This window comes from Drosophila nasuta, chromosome 3 (assembly GCF_023558535.2).
Source record: "Drosophila nasuta strain 15112-1781.00 chromosome 3, ASM2355853v1, whole genome shotgun sequence".
NCBI lineage: Eukaryota > Metazoa > Arthropoda > Insecta > Diptera > Drosophilidae > Drosophila > Drosophila nasuta.
Genome location: NC_083457.1, coordinates 39707399 through 39730476, shown reverse-complemented (window position 1 = coordinate 39730476; position 23078 = coordinate 39707399). Strand labels below are relative to the sequence as shown.

General features: G+C 36.7%; 5 protein-coding genes and 1 long non-coding RNA gene across 6 annotated transcripts; 4 read left to right on the top strand and 2 right to left on the bottom strand.

Annotated features, from left to right (window-relative positions):
• Window positions 1-609: 609 nt before the first annotated feature.
• On the bottom strand, window positions 610-1373 carry LOC132792577 (uncharacterized). Its single transcript, XR_009633025.1, has 2 exons — window positions 1016-1373; window positions 610-834 (listed from the first exon to the last, which is right to left on the bottom strand). It is a non-coding gene; the product is annotated as an uncharacterized LOC132792577 (long non-coding RNA).
• Window positions 740-5987, top strand: LOC132792576 (carboxypeptidase B). Its single transcript, XM_060802000.1, has 5 exons — window positions 740-843; window positions 4328-5000; window positions 5058-5168; window positions 5249-5403; window positions 5592-5987. The coding sequence occupies exons 1-5, from the start codon at window positions 740-742 to the stop codon at window positions 5881-5883; spliced, it is 1335 nt and encodes a 444-aa protein (XP_060657983.1). The 3' UTR covers window positions 5884-5987.
• Window positions 5988-6994: 1007 nt separating this feature from the next.
• Window positions 6995-8995, top strand: LOC132791460 (carboxypeptidase B1). Its single transcript, XM_060800387.1, has 2 exons — window positions 6995-8019; window positions 8645-8995. Exons 1-2 carry the CDS (start codon window positions 7028-7030, stop codon window positions 8955-8957), a joined length of 1305 nt encoding a protein of 434 aa, XP_060656370.1. The 5' UTR covers window positions 6995-7027; the 3' UTR covers window positions 8958-8995.
• Window positions 8996-9085: 90 nt separating this feature from the next.
• Window positions 9086-13338, top strand: LOC132788225 (uncharacterized). The gene is made up of 7 exons (XM_060795558.1): window positions 9086-9190; window positions 9250-10152; window positions 10215-10505; window positions 10673-10688; window positions 11831-11940; window positions 12005-12889; window positions 12950-13338. The coding sequence occupies exons 1-7, from the start codon at window positions 9120-9122 to the stop codon at window positions 13275-13277; spliced, it is 2604 nt and encodes an 867-aa protein (XP_060651541.1). The 5' UTR covers window positions 9086-9119; the 3' UTR covers window positions 13278-13338.
• Window positions 13339-14419: 1081 nt separating this feature from the next.
• LOC132791187 (carboxypeptidase B1-like) lies at window positions 14420-15910 on the top strand. Its single transcript, XM_060800020.1, has 3 exons — window positions 14420-14514; window positions 14578-15456; window positions 15511-15910. The coding sequence occupies exons 1-3, from the start codon at window positions 14441-14443 to the stop codon at window positions 15830-15832; spliced, it is 1275 nt and encodes a 424-aa protein (XP_060656003.1). The 5' UTR covers window positions 14420-14440; the 3' UTR covers window positions 15833-15910.
• A 684-nt stretch (window positions 15911-16594) lies between these two features.
• On the bottom strand, window positions 16595-23078 carry LOC132791185 (carboxypeptidase B1). The gene is made up of 4 exons (XM_060800019.1): window positions 22978-23078; window positions 17964-18164; window positions 17012-17899; window positions 16595-16940 (listed from the first exon to the last, which is right to left on the bottom strand). The coding sequence occupies exons 1-4, from the start codon at window positions 23058-23060 to the stop codon at window positions 16643-16645; spliced, it is 1470 nt and encodes a 489-aa protein (XP_060656002.1). The 5' UTR covers window positions 23061-23078; the 3' UTR covers window positions 16595-16642.

Below are 23078 nucleotides of genomic sequence, written 5' to 3'. Positions count from 1 at the left end.
AAAAAAACCATAAATGCTTCGAAAAATTAGCAAACTAGCATAAATTATGCAAAAAAAGAATTGATTGGAAAGAACTAAACTTATGCCGCGATCAACTAACTACATTATACCGTATGCTATAATAAATATCAAAATCGACGCGTGCCGACGCTTTCCGCATTTGATCTCGTGACGTGCTTACAATCGCCCACAAAATTGTTGGCTCTAAAGCTACCACCATCATCATCATCATCAGCATCGGCATCAGCATCGCTTATTGTTGGATACAAAACTGGACGGGGGACTGGACCGCGGCACACCTGACCTTGACACTCACTTTTCTAAAAGCGAACTGAAACCATATTTAGTTGGTTTTTTTTTCTGTCGGATCTGTTTTTTCGGGTTTTTGGCTTTGGCAACGTCTTCTTTCTCAGCCGCGATTTAAACAGCTCGACAGTCTTTGATCGAAACGGAGATGAAACGGATGAGTTCGGGCTGCGTTCATGCTATATAATCAACTCATGCAGTTGATCAGAGTTTTGTATACGAGTTATGCAATAACATTTTTCAAGTGCAACGTGCAAAATAATAATTAATTTATATACTATACATAAAACAACACGAAAAAAGTGAATTAAAAAAAGCAAAACATTTTGCACAGCTCAGCTGCATATTTTAATACATAATTTGCAAGACAATCGGAGGAAGAGAGACTGTTGGAAGTTTTGGATACGATATTCATATAAACCACAAAACAAAAATGTGCTATAAAATCGTGTGCAGCTTGTTGCTGCTTTGTTTCATCGGCTTGGCGAGTTCCAGTAGCAGCAGCAGCAGTTCCAACAATCTGGCTGGCTATGCAGGGTAATTATCAAAAAAAGAAAAAAATGTAGTTGTTTAAATTACAATTTACAGAAATTCATATAAACACCATCAATCAGTCGCTTCGCAGACATTAATTTCGCGTTGCTGTTTTTTTGCTACTAGTTGGTAAACTGGTTTAGGCATTTACTTAACTTAAAAGCTTCCAACTTACCATTGTCCAGATTTATGCGATACGTCGCTGATTAGCCTCCATGCAAGTAAGAACACCAAGTGCGACACTCGCGTACATGAGGCAGATATCGAAGGTACACAGCTTGTCGATTTGGCATTTAAATGTGAGATATGGTATGGTAAAAACAATTGACAACTGGGCACAGCGATAGCATTTATAAGTCCAGGCACAAACCGCTTCCTTGAGTGCTTCAAACATGTTCAGACTTTGATTTGAATAATGTGTATACTACGAATATCTTTAATTTTATGTTTAAAGCTTCAAATTAACTTAACTTTCAACAGAATTTGTATAATGAGTGGAAAGATTTTTTGATTGAGTTTTCTAAGAATCGTAGATGCTCAGAAAATAATAAAATAAAATTAGTTTTAAGAATAGGCTTTGATTTTATTAAAACTATTTTTTATTCTTTTAAATCTCTCAATAAACTTACGAATAAATGCGGAGTATTTAACTTGCAATAATAATATAAAAATATTTTTAAGAATAGACTTTGATTTTATACTTCATTTTATTCTTCTAAATATTTCAATACACTTTCAAATAAATGTAGAGTATTCAACTTGCATTTGTATGCCAAATAAATTCGCAAGACAGCTGCAAAATACAAATATTTGTTCAACTTGTTTGCATTAGTTCATTTGCATTTGCGAACTTGCGAAACAATTAATAAATATTTATGCTTGTTGTATATTTATAAACCCATTAAGTAATTGCTTAAATTAAAATTATATAAATCATCAATTGCTTTTGATAGTTATCTAAACTATCATTGTAGTCAAATTTGTAATGTTTTAACGAGCTCTAACTATAGACAGCAGTTAAAGCAATTAAAGAGAGAGAATTAACGAGTGTCAATGTCAGTGCTTAGAAGTTGCCATTAATTGTAGTTAGTATTTATGCTAAACGTTCGTCGCTGTCTGGCATAAGATAAAGCTAAACATCAGCTTCATTGAAGAAGATGTCAGCAGCTGTTTTGAATTGCAAATGCCAAGCAAATGTTTGTCAAAGAAGTCAGCAAATTGCACGGTGTCAGTGGCGCATGCGGCGTATGAGCGATGTATGTGGGCATCTGTTTTTGATTCATAATGAAAACGTAAAATGAATACAAAACTACAACAACTTGATATTTAATTAGTACGCAAAATGTTTGCTTCCTTCCGATGCTTTGTGTATTCGCCATGTGAGGCTGAGGCTTGTTGTGTAGACGCCGTTGTTTCGACATAATACACGTTTTAATGTTCAAAAATAGATGCTTTATATGCATCCATCATCAAGTATGTTTTTTTTTGGGGGGAAGGTCACTTGGCATGTAGCGCCCAACAATAGAGCTTCATTTGCTTATAATTTGACGAGAATTACAAACACAAAACTCAAAATTAAAATTGAAATTAAAATAATAAAACCAAACTAATCACATGTAAACAGTTGCTTTATGTAAAGACGTAAAATACAAAAAATGAAAAATTAGCTGCATCATGCAGCCAGATAGAGAGAGAGATATCATCTAAAGCTTATAAGCACTGTTGGCGGGGTGTTTAATTAAATTAAATAACATTGTATGCCGCCGACTGCCACACGTGATTAGCCTCTTCTTTGTTTTCTGTCCGTTTCTCGCTTTGCTTTTGTCATTTCCTTCGCCTTCGCCTCCGCCACCGCCTCCACATCTTCGTCGTCGTCGTTGTCTTTGCACAAGATGAATATGCATAGATTTTCAATATTTTGTTGGTTGTCTGTGGTCTGCTTTTTGTGGAATTTTTCGAAATGATAAATTGGCTACAAATTCATCGAGAGGTGGCAAAACGCCAATTGACGCCGGGGCGACGACATCCGAGAACGAGGCGTTCTGCATAAATTTGTGAATCAACAACTCATTTTGGGGCGCCACAAAATTAATGTTGTTGTCCAATTAGCTTAAGACATACAGAAACGTGTGAAGCAATCACATTACAAATGCTTTGGGTTTTTTCGTTATTATTAATTGGATATCCATTTGCTCTACACTTACCCAACAAACAGTCTCATGTCCATTCATTTAGTATGAATACGAATGCGAGTACTCATTCATCTTGTACTTGTTACTCTTGTGTAACTTTACGCTACATTTTCTCACACTTGAACAATATTAATCAATGCCGAAAATAGCTTACATAGTTTCTTAAAGATTTGCATCTTCAACAAAAATAAAGAGAAGAAGAAAACATAAACAAAGTTAAGTGAGGAGTGTGTCGGCATGGTCATCATTATTAATTGCGACTTCAAAACATGCAGATATTATTTTAAATCCCATTGAAATTAGCAAAAAAACAAATTAATGTTATGTGTTTAAAATTGACATAGTATATAAATTTATTAATTATGAGTTTCGCTTTCAAGTTCGTAAAAAAGTCGATATGCGATCATATATTTTTTTAATTTGTCTTTTATTTATTAAAAAACTTGAGTTTATTAGTTTGCCTTTCATATTTAGAAAATAGAGAAATTAACACAGTGGGAGAAAAAATTTGTAGATTGCTTGAGTTATCGTTATGCATATTAACTTACTATTATTAATTATTTTTAAACATGGTGATTATGTAATACAATTAAATTTCATTTTCAATTTCACACATTATTTTATTGGGTATTGAGAAGGGGCTTTAATAATTGTTTGTGAGTCAAAAATATGTATTAGTTTATTACGTTGGCATTTTAATTATGCGTTAAAGTAATTCGTATATTAAGTATACTTTAAATGAACTATTATAGGTATATTATAGTATTAAGTATACGTAAATTGAATAAGTAAATTAAGCATACGAAATATAAGTATTGAAAATAATTGGTATATTAGGTGCATGTTTAAATAATTTCTATATTAAGTATACGTTAAAAGATATTGTATATTAAGTATACACTTAATTGATTTACATATTAAGTATACGTAAGAATGGAATTGTTATATTAAGCATACGTCCAATCAATTGGTATATTAACAGAAGCAGTATATTAAGTATACGTCAATTCGAGGAACGAATTGGCATATTAGGTATACGCTCAAAGAATTAGTATATTAAGCATACGTCCAATTGAATTGGTATATTTAGTATACATAGATCAAATTTCCACAATTAAACAACAAAATTAGGTAGGTAATTGATTAAGCATACGTATAAAGAATTTGAATATTAAGCATACATTAATAAAATTTCCAGAATTTACCAACAAAATTACTTAATTGCACATATAATTAATCGATCAGAAATTCATTATTAACTTAATAATAAAAATTTGTTATTATATTACTTACAGCTACACAAAGTATACTGTGCAGCATGGCGATGAGAACATCTTTCAGTACATGGTCGATCTGCAGACCAATGACTCCGATGTGGATTTCTGGCTGCTGACCAGGAACATGTCCGTGTTGACAGTGGGTCCCCAAAGGAAGCCACAATTCGAGTCGCGTCTGGCTCAGCTGGGAGTCGACTACAAGACACAGCCACTGATGGAACTGATGGCAGCTCTGGAAGCCAACAGCACCTATACCGATGGTGAAGATGAAGACTTTGAAGAATGCCAACCGGGAGCAGATTGTGATGCAGAGCGTCCGCATAGTCGCAAGCGTCGTCAAGCACGCGGTTTCTTCTCGCACTATCCACGCTATCATGAGATTCTCAACTTCATGAGCGGACTGGCAGCGCGTTATCCTCAATTCTGTCGCTACGAATCGCTGGGACGCTCTAACGAGGGACGTCACATTGCTGGTCTGTCGATTTCACTGAACTCTCGAGTGCGTCCTCGTCGTGTTGCTTATATTCAAGCTGCTGCTCATGGTCGGGAGTGGATCACCACACAGACTGTGTTATACTTGGCCTATGAGCTGTTGAGCAATCTGCGTGCCTTCCAGCGTGTGCTGCAAGATGTGGAGGTGTTCCTGGTGCCGCTGGTCAATCCCGATGGCTACGAATACACACACACTTCGGTGAGTAGTTGAGTAATAAATTGGCTTTAGTTTGTGTTATATTTTGTTGTATTTTAGGATCGTTTCTGGCGCAAGAATCGTCATCATTATGGCGGCATCTCGTGCCACGGCGTGGACATCAATCGCAACTTTGGCAACCACTGGAACTATCAGGGAGCTAGTCAGAACGTAAGCAAAACCTGTTGAATGTGATTTGTATGTACGTATATTTGACTTTGACCTTCGTCTATCAAAAACAATTCGTTCAGCACTGCTCGGAGGTGTATTCGGGCACCGCGCCCAATTCGGAGCCGGAAACATCGGCGGTGGTGCGCTATTTGGAATTCAATCGTCATCGTGTGAAACTCAGCCTGGATGTGCACTCATTCGGCAAATTCATTTTTTATCCCTATGGCTATGCGAGGTGTGTATTGCGTTGGGCGTTGGGTTTCGCTTTTATGCCCCCGAGAAGAAATTCAATTTACTTTTCAATTAATTGCTAAAAGCAATTAAAAGCGAAATATTTTCTGCCACTGCTGTGTATCTCCCAATTTTTAACATTTTCCACTTGTGGGCATTTCATTTCCCATCTCCAACTTCATCTCAATATAGAAATACTGTCCCACCCACTGTGAGCACGCTGCGTTCGGTGGCATTGAGGGCCGCCAACCAAATCGGCAAATATCGCGGCACTCGGTATACAATTGGCACCTCTGCCTCCATTCTGTACGAGGCTTCTGGCAGTCTGGATGACTTTGCCTATGGCAGTCTGGGCATACCCTTGTCCTATACGCTTGAGCTACCCGGTGAGGAATTCCATGTGGCCTCCTCCGATATCATTCACGTCTGCAAGGAGACATTTGCCGGCTTTGTCGAGTTTATTCGGCATGTTAGTCTGTATTAAGATGACTTCCTTGTCTGGGAGTGTTTTTAGTCTTTAAGCAATTGAATTTATATTTGTTAATTAAACTAATTAGTGTCGTCGTTGTTAGGCATTAAAGTTCCAAATTTGAGAAAATCTTTACAAGTTGTTTCTTTTATTTTAGGGTAAATGCCGGAATTCTTGGGAATTTAAAATGAATTGTATTATATAATATTATATAGAATTCCCTAATCAATTAGTGTACAAATTATTTAAACATATTCTAATATTCCAATTATTTTCATTCTTCATTTTTATCCTAAACAAATTATTTTGACAGTATATAAATATGCTATACCGTGTTTAGAAAAATTACATTAATTATTGTAAAAGAACATACTAAATAAAATAGGTAAATATACTTAATTTTCGAAACGATGGAGAATGTTTAGGAAATTAAAAATAAAAAAATAATCGAACTTTATTTTTGGATTTTGGAAACTTAGCTTTAATTTTAAACAATCGTATTTTTTTATTTCTTTTAATTAAACGAATTAATTAGTGTTATCGTTGTTAGGTCTTTAAATCAACAGTTTAGGGAAACAATTTGTAGTTGTTTTTATTGTTTAATGAAGAATTCTCAGTAATTTAAAATCGTCGTTCTTTCATTTTGATTTTCTTTTTATCATTTAAAATTTTTATACTTAAACTTAACACTATTTAATTATAATAAGATAAATAGAAAAAGCTTTATTGATCCATAATAATTTATATCCTAAATCAAGATTAATTACTAATATCAATGATTCATTATAATTAGTTTCTAATTCACGATGGAGTATAAATTATCGTAAATTGATCTTCAAAATATGCTAAAATTCCCATTTAATGACAACATTTCATTCAGTGCTAGTCATTAATAAATCAATTTAATGATCTGCTAATTAATGACTCTTTCAAACGATATTCAAGTTCTTTTCCAATGCAAGAACTGGTTCAGTTTTAAGCATCGCTACCTGGCTGCCTTCAATTAGTCTTAAGCCATAAACAGAAGCATATAAAATAATGATATCGTTGATATCGTCTCTGGTCTGAGTCGGCAGCAGTTCCAATTAAGTGATAAGTGCCTCGATTTTGGCGTGTGTAACGCAACTTGAGCAGTAGTCTTATTTCAACTTTGCAAGCAATGTCATCGTATACACACTTGGGATCGTTGTTCCTCCCGCTGCTGCTGTTGCTGTTGCAGTCGGGTGAACTGTTGGCCTGGCAGGATTACAAGGATTACAAGGTCTTTGAGCTGCAGCCGCACAATGAAGCACAACTGAAACTGTTGCAGCAACTGGCACAAGCGAAACCACATTGGGAATTTCTTGGCTCACGTCGCAGTCATAATGAGACCGGATTGCGTGTGCTGGTGTCGTCCACACAAGCCGGAAGCTTGTTGACGCTGTTACAGCAGCATCAAGTGGAATATCAACTTATCTTGGATGACATCTCCGTGGTGCTGCAAGCACAGCGAGAGGAGAATCAACGCAGCAAGTTGCGTTTGCAGTTGCCACAAATCGATGTGATGGGCGCATTTTATACACACGCCGAGATCAATGAGTATCTCGATAGTTTGCCACAACGTTATCCACAGCGTGCGTTGCTCAAAACGTTTGGCTGGAGCTACGAGCGGCGTCCGCTCAAGTTGCTAACTATCAACAATGGCGATGGACGAATAAATAAACCTGTGATCTTCATAGATGCTGCAATGCATGCCAGAGAATGGATTGCGCCCTCTCTCGCTTTGTATATCATTGAGGAGTTGTTGACTAAGCCCGAGGAACATGCAGAGGTACTCAAAGATTACGATTGGGTTATTATGCCAGTAGTGAACGCAGATGGTTATGAGTTTACTCACACGGATTCACGTTATTGGCGCAAATCACGCAAACCTACTTGGGATCCCGAGAACATTGGCACCGATCTGAATCGCAACTTTGGATACATGTGGGGACAGGATGATGGCTCTTCGGCGGATCCTGCAGAGGAAATCTATCGCAGGGAGTACGCGTTTGATCAGCCCGAATCACAGGTGGTGCGCGATGTGCTGCTGCATTACAGCGATCGCTTGCACTTTTATCTCTCACTGCACTCCTATGGCAACTACTTGCTGCTGCCCTGGGGACATACTAGGTAAGTCAGAAAGTGAAAAAATAGCATACTTCTTCCAAAATGAGAAAAACGTTTTATTTATGGATATTAGATTTGGAGAGACTCTATAAAACCCAGAAATTCTGAATCAGTATTCAATATGAATTAACATCTAACACTTCGAGTCTATACGAGCAAGAACCTCACATTTAGTGAAAATACTTCGGTAGTACTCAGACTAGCATAAGTTTAGATTTTGGACATGATTAATCCTCTGCTGCAATTTTCATTGATAATACTTCTTTTAAAATTGAAAAAGATAATAACAAAATTTAAAGTTAATGGTTAAAGTTACAAGTTATAATAACGGAGCGTTGAAACCCCGAACTGATTTTCTGTCCCAGGAATGAAATATTTCATTTAATAGACATTGAGAAACTGACGGTAAGGGATAAAGGATTTCAGTAGTATAAATATCATGTGTAAAAACACGAAATTAAAATACTAAAGGATTACTTAAATAAGTTAAATAATAATTGCACGTCAGTAAATTCATAGTTTATATGATTAATATTTAAATTATTATAAAGAACAATAACTCGTATATCACACACAGGCGTTTTATTATTCTTAACTTTTTTTAACGGTTGCTCTATTTTTTTTGCAGCGACTTTCCTGCTAATTACTATGATATGCTCGAGGTGGCTGATGCGGGTGCCATGGCCATTGTGCATGCCACCAATGGTATCTACAGCTATGGCAGCGGCTATTACCTGATGTATGCCACCTCCGGAGACTCAACAGACTACGCTGTGGGCGTGGCGAATGCGAAAGTGGCCATGACCATGGAATTACCCGCTGGCGGTTGGACGGGCTTCGATCCGTGGGTGTCACATATAGAGGGCATAGTCACCGAGAGTTGGGTGGGAGTGCGTGCCATGGCCATGGAGGTGATAAGACGCTATGCTGAGCAATCGTAAATAAAGAAGGATTATTCCACAGAACTGTGCATTGATTTCATTTCGTACGTGATAGGAGCGGGGCTGATTTATAGATCAGCGTGTAACTTGGAGCAAAGATTAGATATCGAATTGGCTATTTAAGTGGCTAGAACTAAGGGCGCGTGTGTCTATACGTTAGAAATGTCAGGTCTTGGCTGGTTAACGCTGCTGCTGGGCTTGGCCTTAGTGGCTGCCGATGCGGACTATGAGGGGTAAGTACTCGAAAGGATTAAAAGAAATGCGATAGAGCTACAACTTGTCTCACTTGCAGCTATCGCATCTATGAGGTCACTCCTGCAACTGTTGCACAAAGCGAAATCTTGCAGCGATTGAGCCAAGAGGGTTACGACTTCTTCAGCTTGGGTCGTGCCTTGGGTCATCCCGCTCGCCTGGTTGTAAGTCCCCAGCAGTTGGAGAGCTTTGAGGCTCTGCTCGCAGCTGAACAGCTGAATTATCGTCTGCTTAATGGCAATTTGGGTGCCACAATTGCTGAGGAGTTTGCACAGCGTCAAATGCAACGTCGCCTGCTGCCAATCACAGGCAAGGGACGTCTGGCCACAGATCGTTATTACTCGCACGGCGAGATCAACAATTACATCGATGATCTGGCTGCCAGATATCCAACGCGTGTTCTGGTCAAGACTGTCGGTTGGTCGTACGAGCGTCGTGAAATGAAGACCATTACGATCACCAATGGCGATGGACGTGCTAACAAGAAGGTTGTTTTCTTGGATGGTGGTTTCCATGCCCGTGAATGGATCTCCCCGGCAGCTGTGCTCTATATTATCGAACAGTTGGTGGAGGAGTTCGCTGAGAACGAATATCTGCTGAAGGACTACGATTGGGTTGTTTTGCCTGTGGTTAATCCCGATGGTTATGAGCACACTCAGACTGGCACTTATGCGCGTATTTTCCGCAAAACGCGTCAGCCTTACAGATTCCTTACTCAGACTTGTTATGGCGCTGATCCCAATCGTAATTTCGATTTCCATTGGAATGAGGAGGGCGCCTCATCCAATCCTTGCATGGACACATACGCTGGACCTTCAGCCTTCTCCGAGCCAGAGACAATTGTGGTGCGAGATCTGATGCATTCGCTGGCCGATCGTGGAATTATGTATCTGACCATGCACTCCTATGGCAATTACTTGTTGTACCCTTGGGGCTGGACAAGGTAGGAAATGCATTGCAAATTAATTAATTTTTTTTTAGTGTATTAATATACTGTATTTTTAGTGATTTGCCCGACACTGTTGATCAACTGGATGCTGTGGCAAGTGCTGGTGGCGATGCCATCAAAGAAGCCACTGGAACCGTTTACACCGTCGGCAGCTCCACCAATGTTCTTTACATTGCTGCTGGCGCTAGCGATGATTATGCCTTCTATGCTGGCTTCAATATCTCCATCACCATGGAGCTCAGTGGCGGTGGCGTTACCGGATTCGATCCACCAGCCAGCAGCATCAATGAGTATGTTACCGAAACCTGGATTGGTGTTCGTGCCATGGCTGAAAAGCTCATTGAGTTGTTCTAAAAATCTGTTAATCAGTGTAATGCTAGTTTAATAAATACACTACTCTTAAGTCAGGCTCTGACTTTTCAAATATATTTTATACTATTATTTTCTTTTGCATTTATTAAAAGTCTCTTTAAAGAGCTGTAAGTATTTCTCCTAGCAGTTTTGTTCTCTTAAGATTTACCGGTAAACATGTTAGAGAGTATTACAGATTAGATTGCCAAGTGTGATATTTTATCTCAGATTAGGTATTTGTGTTACGATTTGTTGACCAAGTTATTAATTGTAGAACTTTTAATTGGACTCAATTATGGTGAGAAAATAGTTGCCGCTTATCGGACATTAGATTTTTAGGCATTGGTATTGTTAGATTAGTAATTATTGCCATTAAATTTTGTACTGTTTAACAGAACTTAAAATGTGCAGGTGTTATTGTTGGTTAAACATGAGTTGTATGTTCCATAAATTATTTTATATTTAGCAGCACAAAGTAAACCTAAATTTATAAATTGCGAATTGGGTTTTCTAAAATGATAAATGCAATGGAATTTATGACAAGACATTTTTAAACATTAGTATATAAACATATTGGTCGCTATTATACAATGCAGAACAGAATTATTTATGAGCACACCCATTAAAAAAAACAAAACACATCAATCTAAAAATGGAGTATTATATAAGGATATTTGAAGTGCTGGAATTACGGTGTTTGCAGTTGACAAATTAAAACAAAAAATACAAATTTATATTTAGAATAGAGACTAGTTGTTTGAGAACTCAACAATCAATTCTTCTAAAAAAATATTTTATTGCAATTAATTTAACAGTGCAGTGTAAACAATACTGATTGATTAATTAAATTAAAAAATAATATACTTTATATATAGAATAGATACTAATTATTTGGCAAATATAACAATTCAAGTTCAACTAAAATATCAATTTAAATGTTATTACTTGTTTTGTTTATTTGTTAGACAGTGCAGTGTAAATAATGCTCTTAAGCACATACTTTAAGAGTTCCTAACCTTTCTGTTATCACACCTCGTATTATATTATTTTACAACAGGTAACTAGAGATTATTATCAGTGTATTGCTTGTTAATTATAATTATAACTGTTTATCATTTATCTTATACAAAGTTTTGATAAAACTTCACCTAGTAAATGCCCAAAATACTCTTTCAAACGTCACTTTCTGCAACTATCAACGATTTTTAAATGATTTTACAAGCAATTTATTGATTAATTGGAGTGGGTTGCTGAACATGCCGTTATTTCGCCGATGATAACATATTTTGATTAGAAATCATAGGCTTGGGAATTTCTATAGACCTCTCAGTACTTTGCCACTTGTCGACGAGTCAAGATGCGATTGTTTTTGTTCGCGCTGTGCAGTCTGCTCATAGCACAATCTCAAGGCAAAGGAAGTGTCTACGATGGGTGAGTGTGTTTGAGTATTTCACTTGAATTTATTGAACTGATTTATCAATTTTTAATAAACTAGATTTAAAGTCTACGAGCTGTCTGCAAAGGGTCGCTCTGCAGACTTAATTTTGGCCGAGTTGGTGAAGAATGAATCATACTACGAGCTCTTCTCGAACAATGGAGCTAGTGCTCATGTTATGGTGCATCCAGATGCTCAACCAGAATTCGTGGAGCTGTTGGATGAACACACTCTGAACTATAAGATCGTAAATCGCGATGTGGGTTTAACGCTGCGACGTGAGTTCGAAATGAATCGCAATCTGCGCAACTGGTTTCCTTATCAGGGACGTTTGGGCACTGAGAGATTTTACACTCATGATGAAATTAATCAGTATCTCGACGATCTGGCTCAGCAATATCCCAGTCGTGTTTTCGTCAAGACTGTGGGGAAGAGTTACGAAGGTCGTTGGCTGAAGACAATAAGGATAACAAATGGAGATGGACGTGCTAATAAAAATGTTATTCTTATGGATGGCGGTTTCCATGCTCGCGAATGGATTGCACATGCTTCAGTTGTTTATGCCATTGGTGAGCTGGTTGAGAATTACGAGGAGTATGCTCAACTGTTGCTGGATTACGATTGGGTCGTGCTGCCCGTTGTTAATGCCGATGGTTACGTTTATACTCATCTTTCGGCTGATACTCGATTTTGGCGCAAGACTCGTCAACCAAGTAGCGACACTTGCATTGGCACCGATCCCAATCGCAATTTTGACTTCCATTGGAATGAAACAGGCGCATCTTCAAATCCTTGTGCAGAGACCTATGCCGGACCAAAGGCATTCTCCGAACCCGAAGCAGTTGTGGTCCGTGATCTCATTCACGAGCTGGCAGCCCGTGGCAAAATGTATCTCACTATACATTCCTATGGCAACTATCTACTCCATCCTTGGGGCTATGTTGAGTGAGTCAAAATAAAGTAGAAGAAGAATTATGTTATTTAAATTCAAATTATTTATTGTAGCGCATTGCCAGACACTTGGCCGGATCTTGATGAAGTTGGACGCGCTGGTGCCGATGCCATCCAAGCGGCAACTGGCACAGTTTACGCTGTAGGTGGCTCCACAGCTTTGTTGTATGCAGCAGCTGGCGCTAGTGATGATTATGCTTTTAATGCCGGTTTCCCCATATCATTCACCATGGAACTGCCAGCAGGTGGCACAGGATTTGATCCACCTGCATCGGATATTGATAGATTGGTTAAGGAGACTTGGATCGGCATTGAGGCAATGGGCCGCAAAGTTGTCGAAAAATATCCCCTTAATGCCGGTTCGGGTGCTAGAAGAATTTGAACTATTTGAAAATAAAATGATTTACAATGTTGAGACGGTCTAAACTCTCAGACAATCCCAAGAGTTTTTGTTTCTATCTTGAATAATATGTGTGAAAGTCGAAGAGCAAAAATGTTGTTTGTTTTATAGCCGCATACCTATAAATTTGTATATTTTTTATTATTCCTGAAAATTTGATTGCTATTGGATAAAAATTGAAGGAGTGCATGGGTAATAACGCCTACTCAGAACGCGTCTTAATTGATTTGGCTGACAATTTAGTTTATTTTACACTATATATTATATTTTGAATGTAGTACTTTATCATTATACCAAATAGAGCACTTGGTATATTTTTAGTATTTTTGCGGTATATTAATTTGACATATTTTAAAGTAAATATCGCACTATTTTGCTATTATTAAAAATGGGTAGTGAGTATCTCGCAGTCGAGCACACTCGACTGTAGCTTTCTTATTTGTTAAATAATACTTAGCTAAATGTGAATATTCTTGATTTATTGGAGGGGTTCCCAAACGTTGGCTAAAGCTTCATCTACATTCTGAATATAAGAAACCATCTTTGGATTTCTAGCTCTTGACTAAAATATGTGAGAATTTCCTCATTGAGCTTGCTCGACTATAAGATGCTTCAAAGAATCTTTTAACTCGACTAAGAGAACAACAAAATATTTGTTTGTTTAAAAAAAAGTAATTGTAAGTTAAGGATGATAAATAAAGGCCCCGAAATATTTATCGTGAAGGCTTTACATAGATGTTAATTTGAATATAACAAATGAACTTGCTTGCTGAACATTGATTGACTGATACAAAGTAAATACACAGCTGGTTTTATTTTACATTTTTTAAACTTTTAAAATAATGTAATATAGAGTGCATTAGATACTTTGATCACAAATTAAACAACAACTGTACAATTTCAACAGCTGTAATTTTATAGAATACTTGCGAGCTACTATTTTCTTTATAACTTCTGGAAAACTGGATTGTTATACATATGTGTCATTGGCTGGTTATTCTAATTCCTACATTCTTCGCAAATGTGCGCAGAATTCAACTTAACTGCGTTGAACACTTTCATTTTGTTGTTGATAAAGATTGTACTTAAATGCGCTTGGAAAATGTGTAGTTCCGTAGTTTTAAACAAGTTGTCAACGAGTCAAGATGAAATTATTGTGGTACGCTATGTGCAGTCTGTTCATAACGCAAACTAAAGTCAAAGGATGTATCTATGATGGGTAAGTATTCAATTAACAATAATTTATGTTTATACAATTTTGCTGATTTTATACTTTATGCAGCTTTAAAGTCTATGAATTAACTTCCAAGATTCATTCTTCAGCCTTAGATTTGTATAGAATGGTGAAGAATGAATCCCAATATGTGTTGTTGTCTGGCAGAGGAACTATTGTGATGGTTCATCCAGAGGCTCAAGCTGAATTTTTGTATTTGCTGGAGAATAATCAATGGGAACATAGAGTTCTCAATCAGGATGTGGGCTTGGATTTAAGTAATGCCTTTGAAACGAATCGCAATCTTAGCAATCTATATCCTTATAAAGGACATGCTGGCACTGATAGATATTACACTTTTGATGAGATCAATCGGTATATCGAGGATCTGGCTCAGCAGTATCCAAGTCGGGTCTTTGTTAAGACTGTAGGAAAGAGTTACGAGGGTCGCACGATGAAGACAATAAGGATTACCAATGGAGATGGACGTGCCAATAAAAATGTTATCCTTATAGATGGAGGCATACATGCTCGTGAGTGGATTGCTCATGCCGCTGTACTTTATGCCATTGGTGAACTGTCGAATAACTATCAGAAACATGCTCAATTGCTGCAGGATTATGATTGGGTCATTCTGCCTGTGGTTAATCCCGATGGCTATGAGTTCACTCAGTTATCAGCGGACAACAGATTTTGGCGCAAGACTCGTCAGCCGATTAACGAGAGTTGTATTGGCACCGATGGCAATCGGAATTTTGATTTTCATTGGAATGAAACTGGCGCTTACTGGGATCCTTGTAGTACCATATATCCCGGACCGAAAGCATTCTCTGAGCCAGAAACAATTGTGATGCGTGACTTGATTCAGAGTCTAGCGGGTCGCGGCAAAATGTATCTGACATTGCATTCCTATGGCCAATATATACTTTATCCATATGGCTACACAAAGTAAGTGAACAACTGACATTAAAATATATTCAATTCTTATGAAATTTCCTACAGTGCTTTGCCTGTGACTTGGCGAGATCTTGAGGAAGTTGCTCGCGCTGGTGCTAATGCTATAATGGAGGCAACTGGCACGCGTTATAAAGTTGGCTGCTCCGGAAGTTCGATTTATCCCATAGCTGGAGCTAGTGATGATTATGCTTTCAATGCTGGATTTCCTATATCATTCACCATGGAGCTACCACCAGGTGGTGCTAACAAATTTGATCCACCTGCTTCGGATATTGATAGATTAGTTAAGGAGGCTTGGGTGGGCATCGAGGCAATGGCTCGCAAGGTCATACAAAAATATCCATTAAAAGAGAGTACTGTATTATAACTTATATTCGTTTTAAATATTAACATACTATATTTATTTTGTAGTAAATGAAATAATTAAAAATAATTAAAAGTCGTACTGAATTATTGTGAGATACCCGCTATCAATTTTAAATAAAGTAAAACAGTGCGGTATTATTATTAAATTATACCAAACTTATATACCGCAAAACTGTTAGATATACCGGCGGCTATGGTATAAAATATGTTGTAAATGTGTTTTATACAGTTCTACCATAGAGTACAAAATATTCCAGACTTAGTTCTGATTGCAGTCAGTCGAAACAAAGTGTTTAGGAAATATAAATGATATGGTATGGTATTTTTTTTTTAAAATTATTTATTAGAAATGTGAAGAACTAGTAAAAGGAATATAAAAATAATTGTTAAATATGAACTCTTACCTTAGTATTAATTTAACTTTTGATTTACTGGAAGCTAGCTCACACTGAAGAATATATAGAACAAATATACTATAGATCAGCTGACTCAGCGCTTTTAATGTATCGAAAGTATTTGCAATGCGCTCATCCCTATTATAAAATAAGCTGCTTAACCTGAAAAAATGCCATTGTTTCCCATTTAAAAGCGAAGTAAATAGCTGGCGATAATTTGAAGTGCAGACACTGCACAGCAGGCATTTGAACGCAATTGGATCAGAGCAAAGTATGTCATGTCAACCATTCAGTAGACAACTCCATGGGACACACTTATCGCTATCGAGTGAAACAGAAATGTGGAATGCAAGACGACGAGTGTGTGCTTCGATGTGTATAAAATATGTTGTATTTTATTTGCAAAACAGTTCTGTTTAGTACTTGTCAATGACCTTCAGGGCCATGGCACGAATACCAGTCCAGGTCTCGGTGACGAAGGGCAGAATCTGAGCAGTTGTGGGATTGAAGCCAGTGCCACCAGCAGGCAATTCCATGGTGATGGAGATGGGGAAACCGGCAACACCAAAGGCATAATCATCACTACCGCCAGCGGCAGCGTACAAAACATTCGTGGAGCTGCCCACAGAGTATCTGGTGCCAGTCGAGCTTCTGATGGCATCAGCACCTGCTTGAGCCACCTCATCGATGATTTTCCAGTCGCTGGGCAGAGCACTAACAAAGTGAATAAGAATACGAAATTAAGTATACGTATTGAATCATTTGCCTTTGATTGGGTTACTCACGAAGTCCAGCCCCATGGATAGAGCAGATAATTGCCATAAGAGTGCAGAGTCAGATAGAACTTGCCGCGGCCCGTCAAGTCGAGCAGCAAATCGCGCACAATTTGCGTTTCGGGCTCAGAGAAGGCAGTGACACCCTTGAAGGTATCGGCACAGGAGGAAGAGGAGGCACCAACCTCACCCCAGTGGAAGTCGAAGTTGCGATTCGCATCGGTGCCAGAGCAAGTGCCGGCTGGCTTGCGTGTCTTGCGCCACAAGCGAGTTGTGGTGTGTGTGTATTCATAGCCATCGGGATTGACCACTGGCAAAATAACCCAATCGTAGTTTTTCAACAGATCAGCGTTAGCAGCAAAGTTCTCGGCCAGCTGGTGGATGACATACAGAGCACCAGCATGAGCGATCCATTCACGAGCATGAATACCAGCATCCAAGAAGACGACATTCTTGCCAGTCTTGCCATCGCCGTTGGTGATGGTGATGGTCTTCAGATCGCGACCCTCGTAGGACTTGCCCACAGTCTGGACGGACACACGGCTGGGATAGGCCTTGGCCAGCTCATCTAAATAGGCATTGATCTCGGCAAAACGATGGAAGGCAGTGAAGCCAACGCTGCGCGAGGTGGAACGTGCAGTCATCAGACGTTGGCTCTGATTCTCCAGCTGCTCCTTCTCAAGAGTGGCGCCAAAGTTCTCATCGACAATCGAATAATCCAAATTGAAATGGCTCAGCATATCCTCGAAGCTGGACTGATCCTTGGGCTGCACCATGATACGTGTGGCAGCATCAGCCTCACGTGGCAGATCAAAGAAATCGTATTCTTCATTTTGAGACAGACGCAACATCAGCTGCTTCTCAAAGTTGTTACGTGCATTCACATCGTAGATCTTGTAGCTAAATTGAGGACATTAGTTGACTCAGTAGCTGATGACAAATGCTATATTTATTCTCTACTCACCCATCGTAGTTGGTGGCAGACAGCGCAACGACGCCGCACAGTAGCAGCAACAAGCACGATTTCAGCAACATTTTGTGATAACAACGCTTCGATCCGTTGGGTTCTGGCTCAGAGCGTCTATTAAATTGTACAATCACACGGGGCTTCTTTATATACCAGCTGGAGTGTGCACCACTTGACGTATGCGTAATGTCAGCAATGCTTTCGAATTGATACAGAATGTGATCAGAAAAATCTTATCAGTCTTATCAACTGCAAACAGTTTTGTTTGTGTTATGTCAAAGTTTTTGATTTAATTCTTTGGAAAATCTCTCAAAATTTATTATGTGACTCGATCGTAGATTCAACTCGAGACATTACAAATTAAAACGCTCGATACGTATTACGGTTGGTATTCGGAAAATGGAACTTGATTGTGAAGATAACTTTAATTTTCCATCAATTGCTTATTACTTTAATGGTATTTTTATTCTTGAAAATTTCTTTTAAATAGAAACTTAATTTTTTGGATTCTAATTTACTTTATTTTTACTTATAAATGGAGTTATCTTTCTCGAGTATTGACTGTGTTATATCTATATATAGTAGCAGACATCTATTCAAAGTGCTGATGATTAAGAGGGAAATACCACAATGACATCATCAAATTGGAAACGTGAAGAATATAAGGAGAAACATCCCTATATAAACTTTTGAAGGGCATTTAGTATGTGTGAAAATATAAATTCAAAAGTAAAAGTAAGATTGAAATTTTTGTTTTAAAGCTAGCTATTTGTATTCGTAATTTTATAATTACAACTTCATTAATCATTGATGGTATACTATATAAAATTAAAAATGGGACTGTAATTTTTGTTTTAAGATTAGTCATATTTGTATGCAAAATTTCATCATGACAACTCCATTTAACTTCTATAGAAAATATAAAATTAAAAATAGGATTGGAATTTGGTTCTAAAGTTAGTCATATTTTTTATTAAAAATTTCATAGTGACATCTTCATTCATCATTTATAGTATAGTATTTCTGCACACATCGAAAACATTCTTTATTGTCATTTTCGATTTGCGCAATTCCGATTAGATCAGCACAATATGTTTTGAAGAATCACGAGCCTCTCAGACTGTGTCTGCGATAGTCTTCTTCTATTCTCGTTTCCAATTTTTATTTGAGTCGCTCGTAAATTTGTCACTCGGCTTGCGCCATAACCGTTTTGATTTATACTGTCTTTAGCCTTTAGTCAGTTTCAGTTTTGATTGTGTGCAGAGTGAAGCTTTATCAGTTGCTCGATTTCACTTGCTGACTTGCACTGCACCCTGACAAAAAGTAAAAAAAAGTAGAAGCAACTCTGCCATTCAAAACTATGGAAAGCCCGAACACGCGTACGCAGCCAACAAAAGTGAAGAAGAACTAGAGCTGGGTATAGCCGAATTGTTTGTAATCTTCAATTTTTCACAGTAGAACAAGGTTTTCGAGAAATTTTAATATGTATTTTAAAGTATGTTGAATAGAAATTTAAATCCGTTGTGAAATGTTTTTATGTTTTACAAGTGTCTGATTTAGTTAACTCTTCGATCAACACTAATTCTTTCTCTCTAAATTATTCATTCGAAAGTACAGAGTCTCAAAAGAAAGTAGATAGTAATAATGAGAGCATAACTAGAATCATGAGACAGTTTTCGGAATAGGTGAAAGAGCTTAAAGTTAATATGTATGTTTAGACGCTTGTCCTAAAACAAGAATAGTAAATCAACGATAAAAAAAATATATGTTTTAAAATATGTGTATATATATATATATATATGTTACCTAAAATTGTTTAAACGAAACGAAAATAACATTAAATGTATATATTTCTTTTAAATTTAAGAATTATAATTATTCTATAGGAAATAAATAGTCACTTTTTTAATTGGCAGATTTGAATATAGTTTTAAATTTCATATTTATATCAGAAAATGATAAAAAGAAGAGCAATTAAACAGAAACTTACAATACTTTGATGAAAAATATTTATTTAACAATTCAACAAAAATATAAATTGAAAATAAAGTTTTAATACAAACAAAAAAAAAATAAATACGTAATTTCATAATGCCTACAAAATTGACATTCCCAATTCTTCAAAAGAGTAGTTAAAATAATCAAAATAAAACTTTTTTGCTTACGTCTTTTTGCTATTTTGGGCACCACAGTGAAAATATATATTTGAAAATTTATTGCATTTCATGCGTTGGGCCATATTTGTCTGCATTTGTAGGCAGTTTTGGTCAACAACTTTTTGGCGGCTGCTGCACAAAAAACAACAACCAGAACAACAATAACAACCACATCAACAAACTGCACAGACAGCGCAGCAACAATAAGAGAAATAGAGAGAAAAAGTTGCTTACTTGAAACTGACAATGAGCGCATGGAAATGACAAAAAACACTGCGGAAACTGTTGGCTCGTAATTTTGAATGGCCCATTGGATGCGACAGGCAATGGACCTCTCTAGCCGAACACACCCCCTGGCCCATAACTAAGCCACAGTGCGGCAAACTTTTGATACCCTGTAATTGCTATTTGTGGTGTTTAAAATTATGGCAAAGAAAATTGGAATGAACTTGTTACATAATAGAAAAAAAAACCACAAAACTTAAATAGGGAATTTTTTGACATTCTTAATGTAAATAGATAAAAAGGATTTTTCATTTTAGAATAATCTATGTATTTATTTTTCAGAATGCTTTTATCTATAATAGAATGAAATGAGTTCAGGCAAATTTGTACTTTTTCAAGCAGATTGTAGAAAATTAAGACAACAATGTAAGGACCAGAAAATGTTAAATTAGATTTCAGAGGAACAAGTTGCTTACAACAAAAGCAAACAATTAACTAAATATATTACAGTTTTGACAAGATAGCTTAAAATTATACTACACAAAAAGAAAGGAAAACAAACTAAGTTAATATACAAAATAAGAAACAAAATAAACTTATGCTTATAATCTAAATTTAAATAATAAATTTAAAAATAAATAAGTTTTAAATATGAAATTAAATTAGGTTAAATCATTGCTTTTTATTTATCTTGATTTATTCCGACGCGAATAGAAAAGAACTTATGCGGCATTAAAGAGTATCCTTTAGTTCATCATAGATAGTTCCCACAGCAATGCGAAGTACACGTGACTGTCATGTGTGTGTGTTAGTGTGTGTGGACATTGGACTGTATTGCTGCTTTTTGTGTACTACTTTTTTTTTTGCATTTTCTTTTTGGTTTTTGGTATTTGGAAAACTTTGGATAAAAGTTCCCCGTTTACAGTGCTTTTTCCATTGACAAAAGATAAAGCGGCATTGTTTGCAATTTGCTGTGAATTATGCAAAATTATTTACTAAACATTTTGATGGAGTAGGGGAACTTGGCGTTGACTCAGAACTGCGTTGTTTGGCTTTAAGTCATTCTTGGCTTTAATTGAAATTGATAGCTGCGAATGGGCAAAATGACTTCTAAGTAGTTTCCGAAAAATTCATTAGACACGTCATTTGCATAAATATTCGAGGGAAAACATTTGGAAAAGTTTTGCGGTATCGCTCTTTAATTTCCATTTTGCATAAATTAAATGTCGACAATGACTAAGCCCACATAAAAGGACTCGGCTATCCTTGGCTTGCCATGAACTTGCGGCTTTATTGCTCTATTAAGAGCCAAAACCCCTTTTTTCGAAGGCGGAGCAGGGGAGAGTGGAGACCAGTCGCAAGTTGAGTGTCAAAAAAGCAAAGGCCACAACATAATGCGGGAGGCGGGGAAGTTGGGCGAAGATTTTAATTAAAATTCATCTTCACATTTAATCAAATCATGGCTGAGCTGGCAGTGCGCAGATCTGCCGCTGACATCGACACTGGCTTCTAATTAAGTGCGAAAAATCGTTAAATGTAAAATCAAATCGTGCAAAAAGTAATTGAAGAACTCTCTCGCCCACCATTCGCCAAAGGGGTTGAGTCAGGGGGACGCCAACTCAGCGCCAGCCAAACTTGTAAATTGAGTCGAGTATTATGTATTGTTGTTGGCTTAAGGCCACAACAATAGCAACACCTTGGCGGGCTTTCGATGGGGTTGAGTGCGGCGGGTGTCAAATATTTACAATCTACGTCTATTACGAGCAAGTATTTGTTGCCACATAGCTAACATAACAGTTGAGGCCACTCGAATGGCTAATTAAAAGCAGCTGACTGTGGCCAATTTTCTTAATTGTTAGCTCGTCTTTGGATTTGGATTTTCGTACAAATTTATTTATTAATTGATGCGAAAAGTAGAGAATAGAGTAGAGTACTAAAATCGAATAATGTGGCAATTCACTTAGACAAATTTTAAACAAATGAGATACATTTCAGTAAATTTTCTATGTATTCATATTTTCAATTTATTTAATTAATTAATGTTTCTTACAACTTTATCATGCAATATTTCGCTGTTTATATTTGATATTGAATTGAATTATTTATCTTTATTATCTATTAAATATTATTTTTAAATGTTAATTGGACAATTATTATGCAAATAATAATATATCTTTTAGAACTGATTCTTTTTATTTTTAAATTGTATTCTTTATTTTTATTTTGAAAGTAGATATTTTCATTATAAGATAACATTGCGTATATGCTATCTGTTCAATTTTTAAATATAATTGAATATATTTTTCGACATTTATTTTTTTCATACAATAATAGATTATCAATACACCAGTATGGATTTTATTTATTTCGTGGTTTTTTATTTACTACTAATATTCGGAATATTTACTAATATACTAATTCATTTAAACTAATCGTTTCTAATGTATTTTTCTAAATGCTTTAGGATTTTACAAGTAAAAAACTAGCTCCGACTCCACTTTAATCGTTAAGCTTTTGTAAGCAAAACTTGTTTCTCTAAATCGAACAAGCTTCCTTTGGGAAATTTATGAGTTGTGTAGCAAGGATTCAATCGTTTGTTGGCTTGCAGCTACAAAATGAAACACACTTACTTGCAGTTTTGCCTCTTTTGCATATGACACATTTTTCGCAGACTCCAGCACTTCAGGCGTTGCATAAATCTAAGCAGCAGCATGTTACAGTGTCTGCAAAT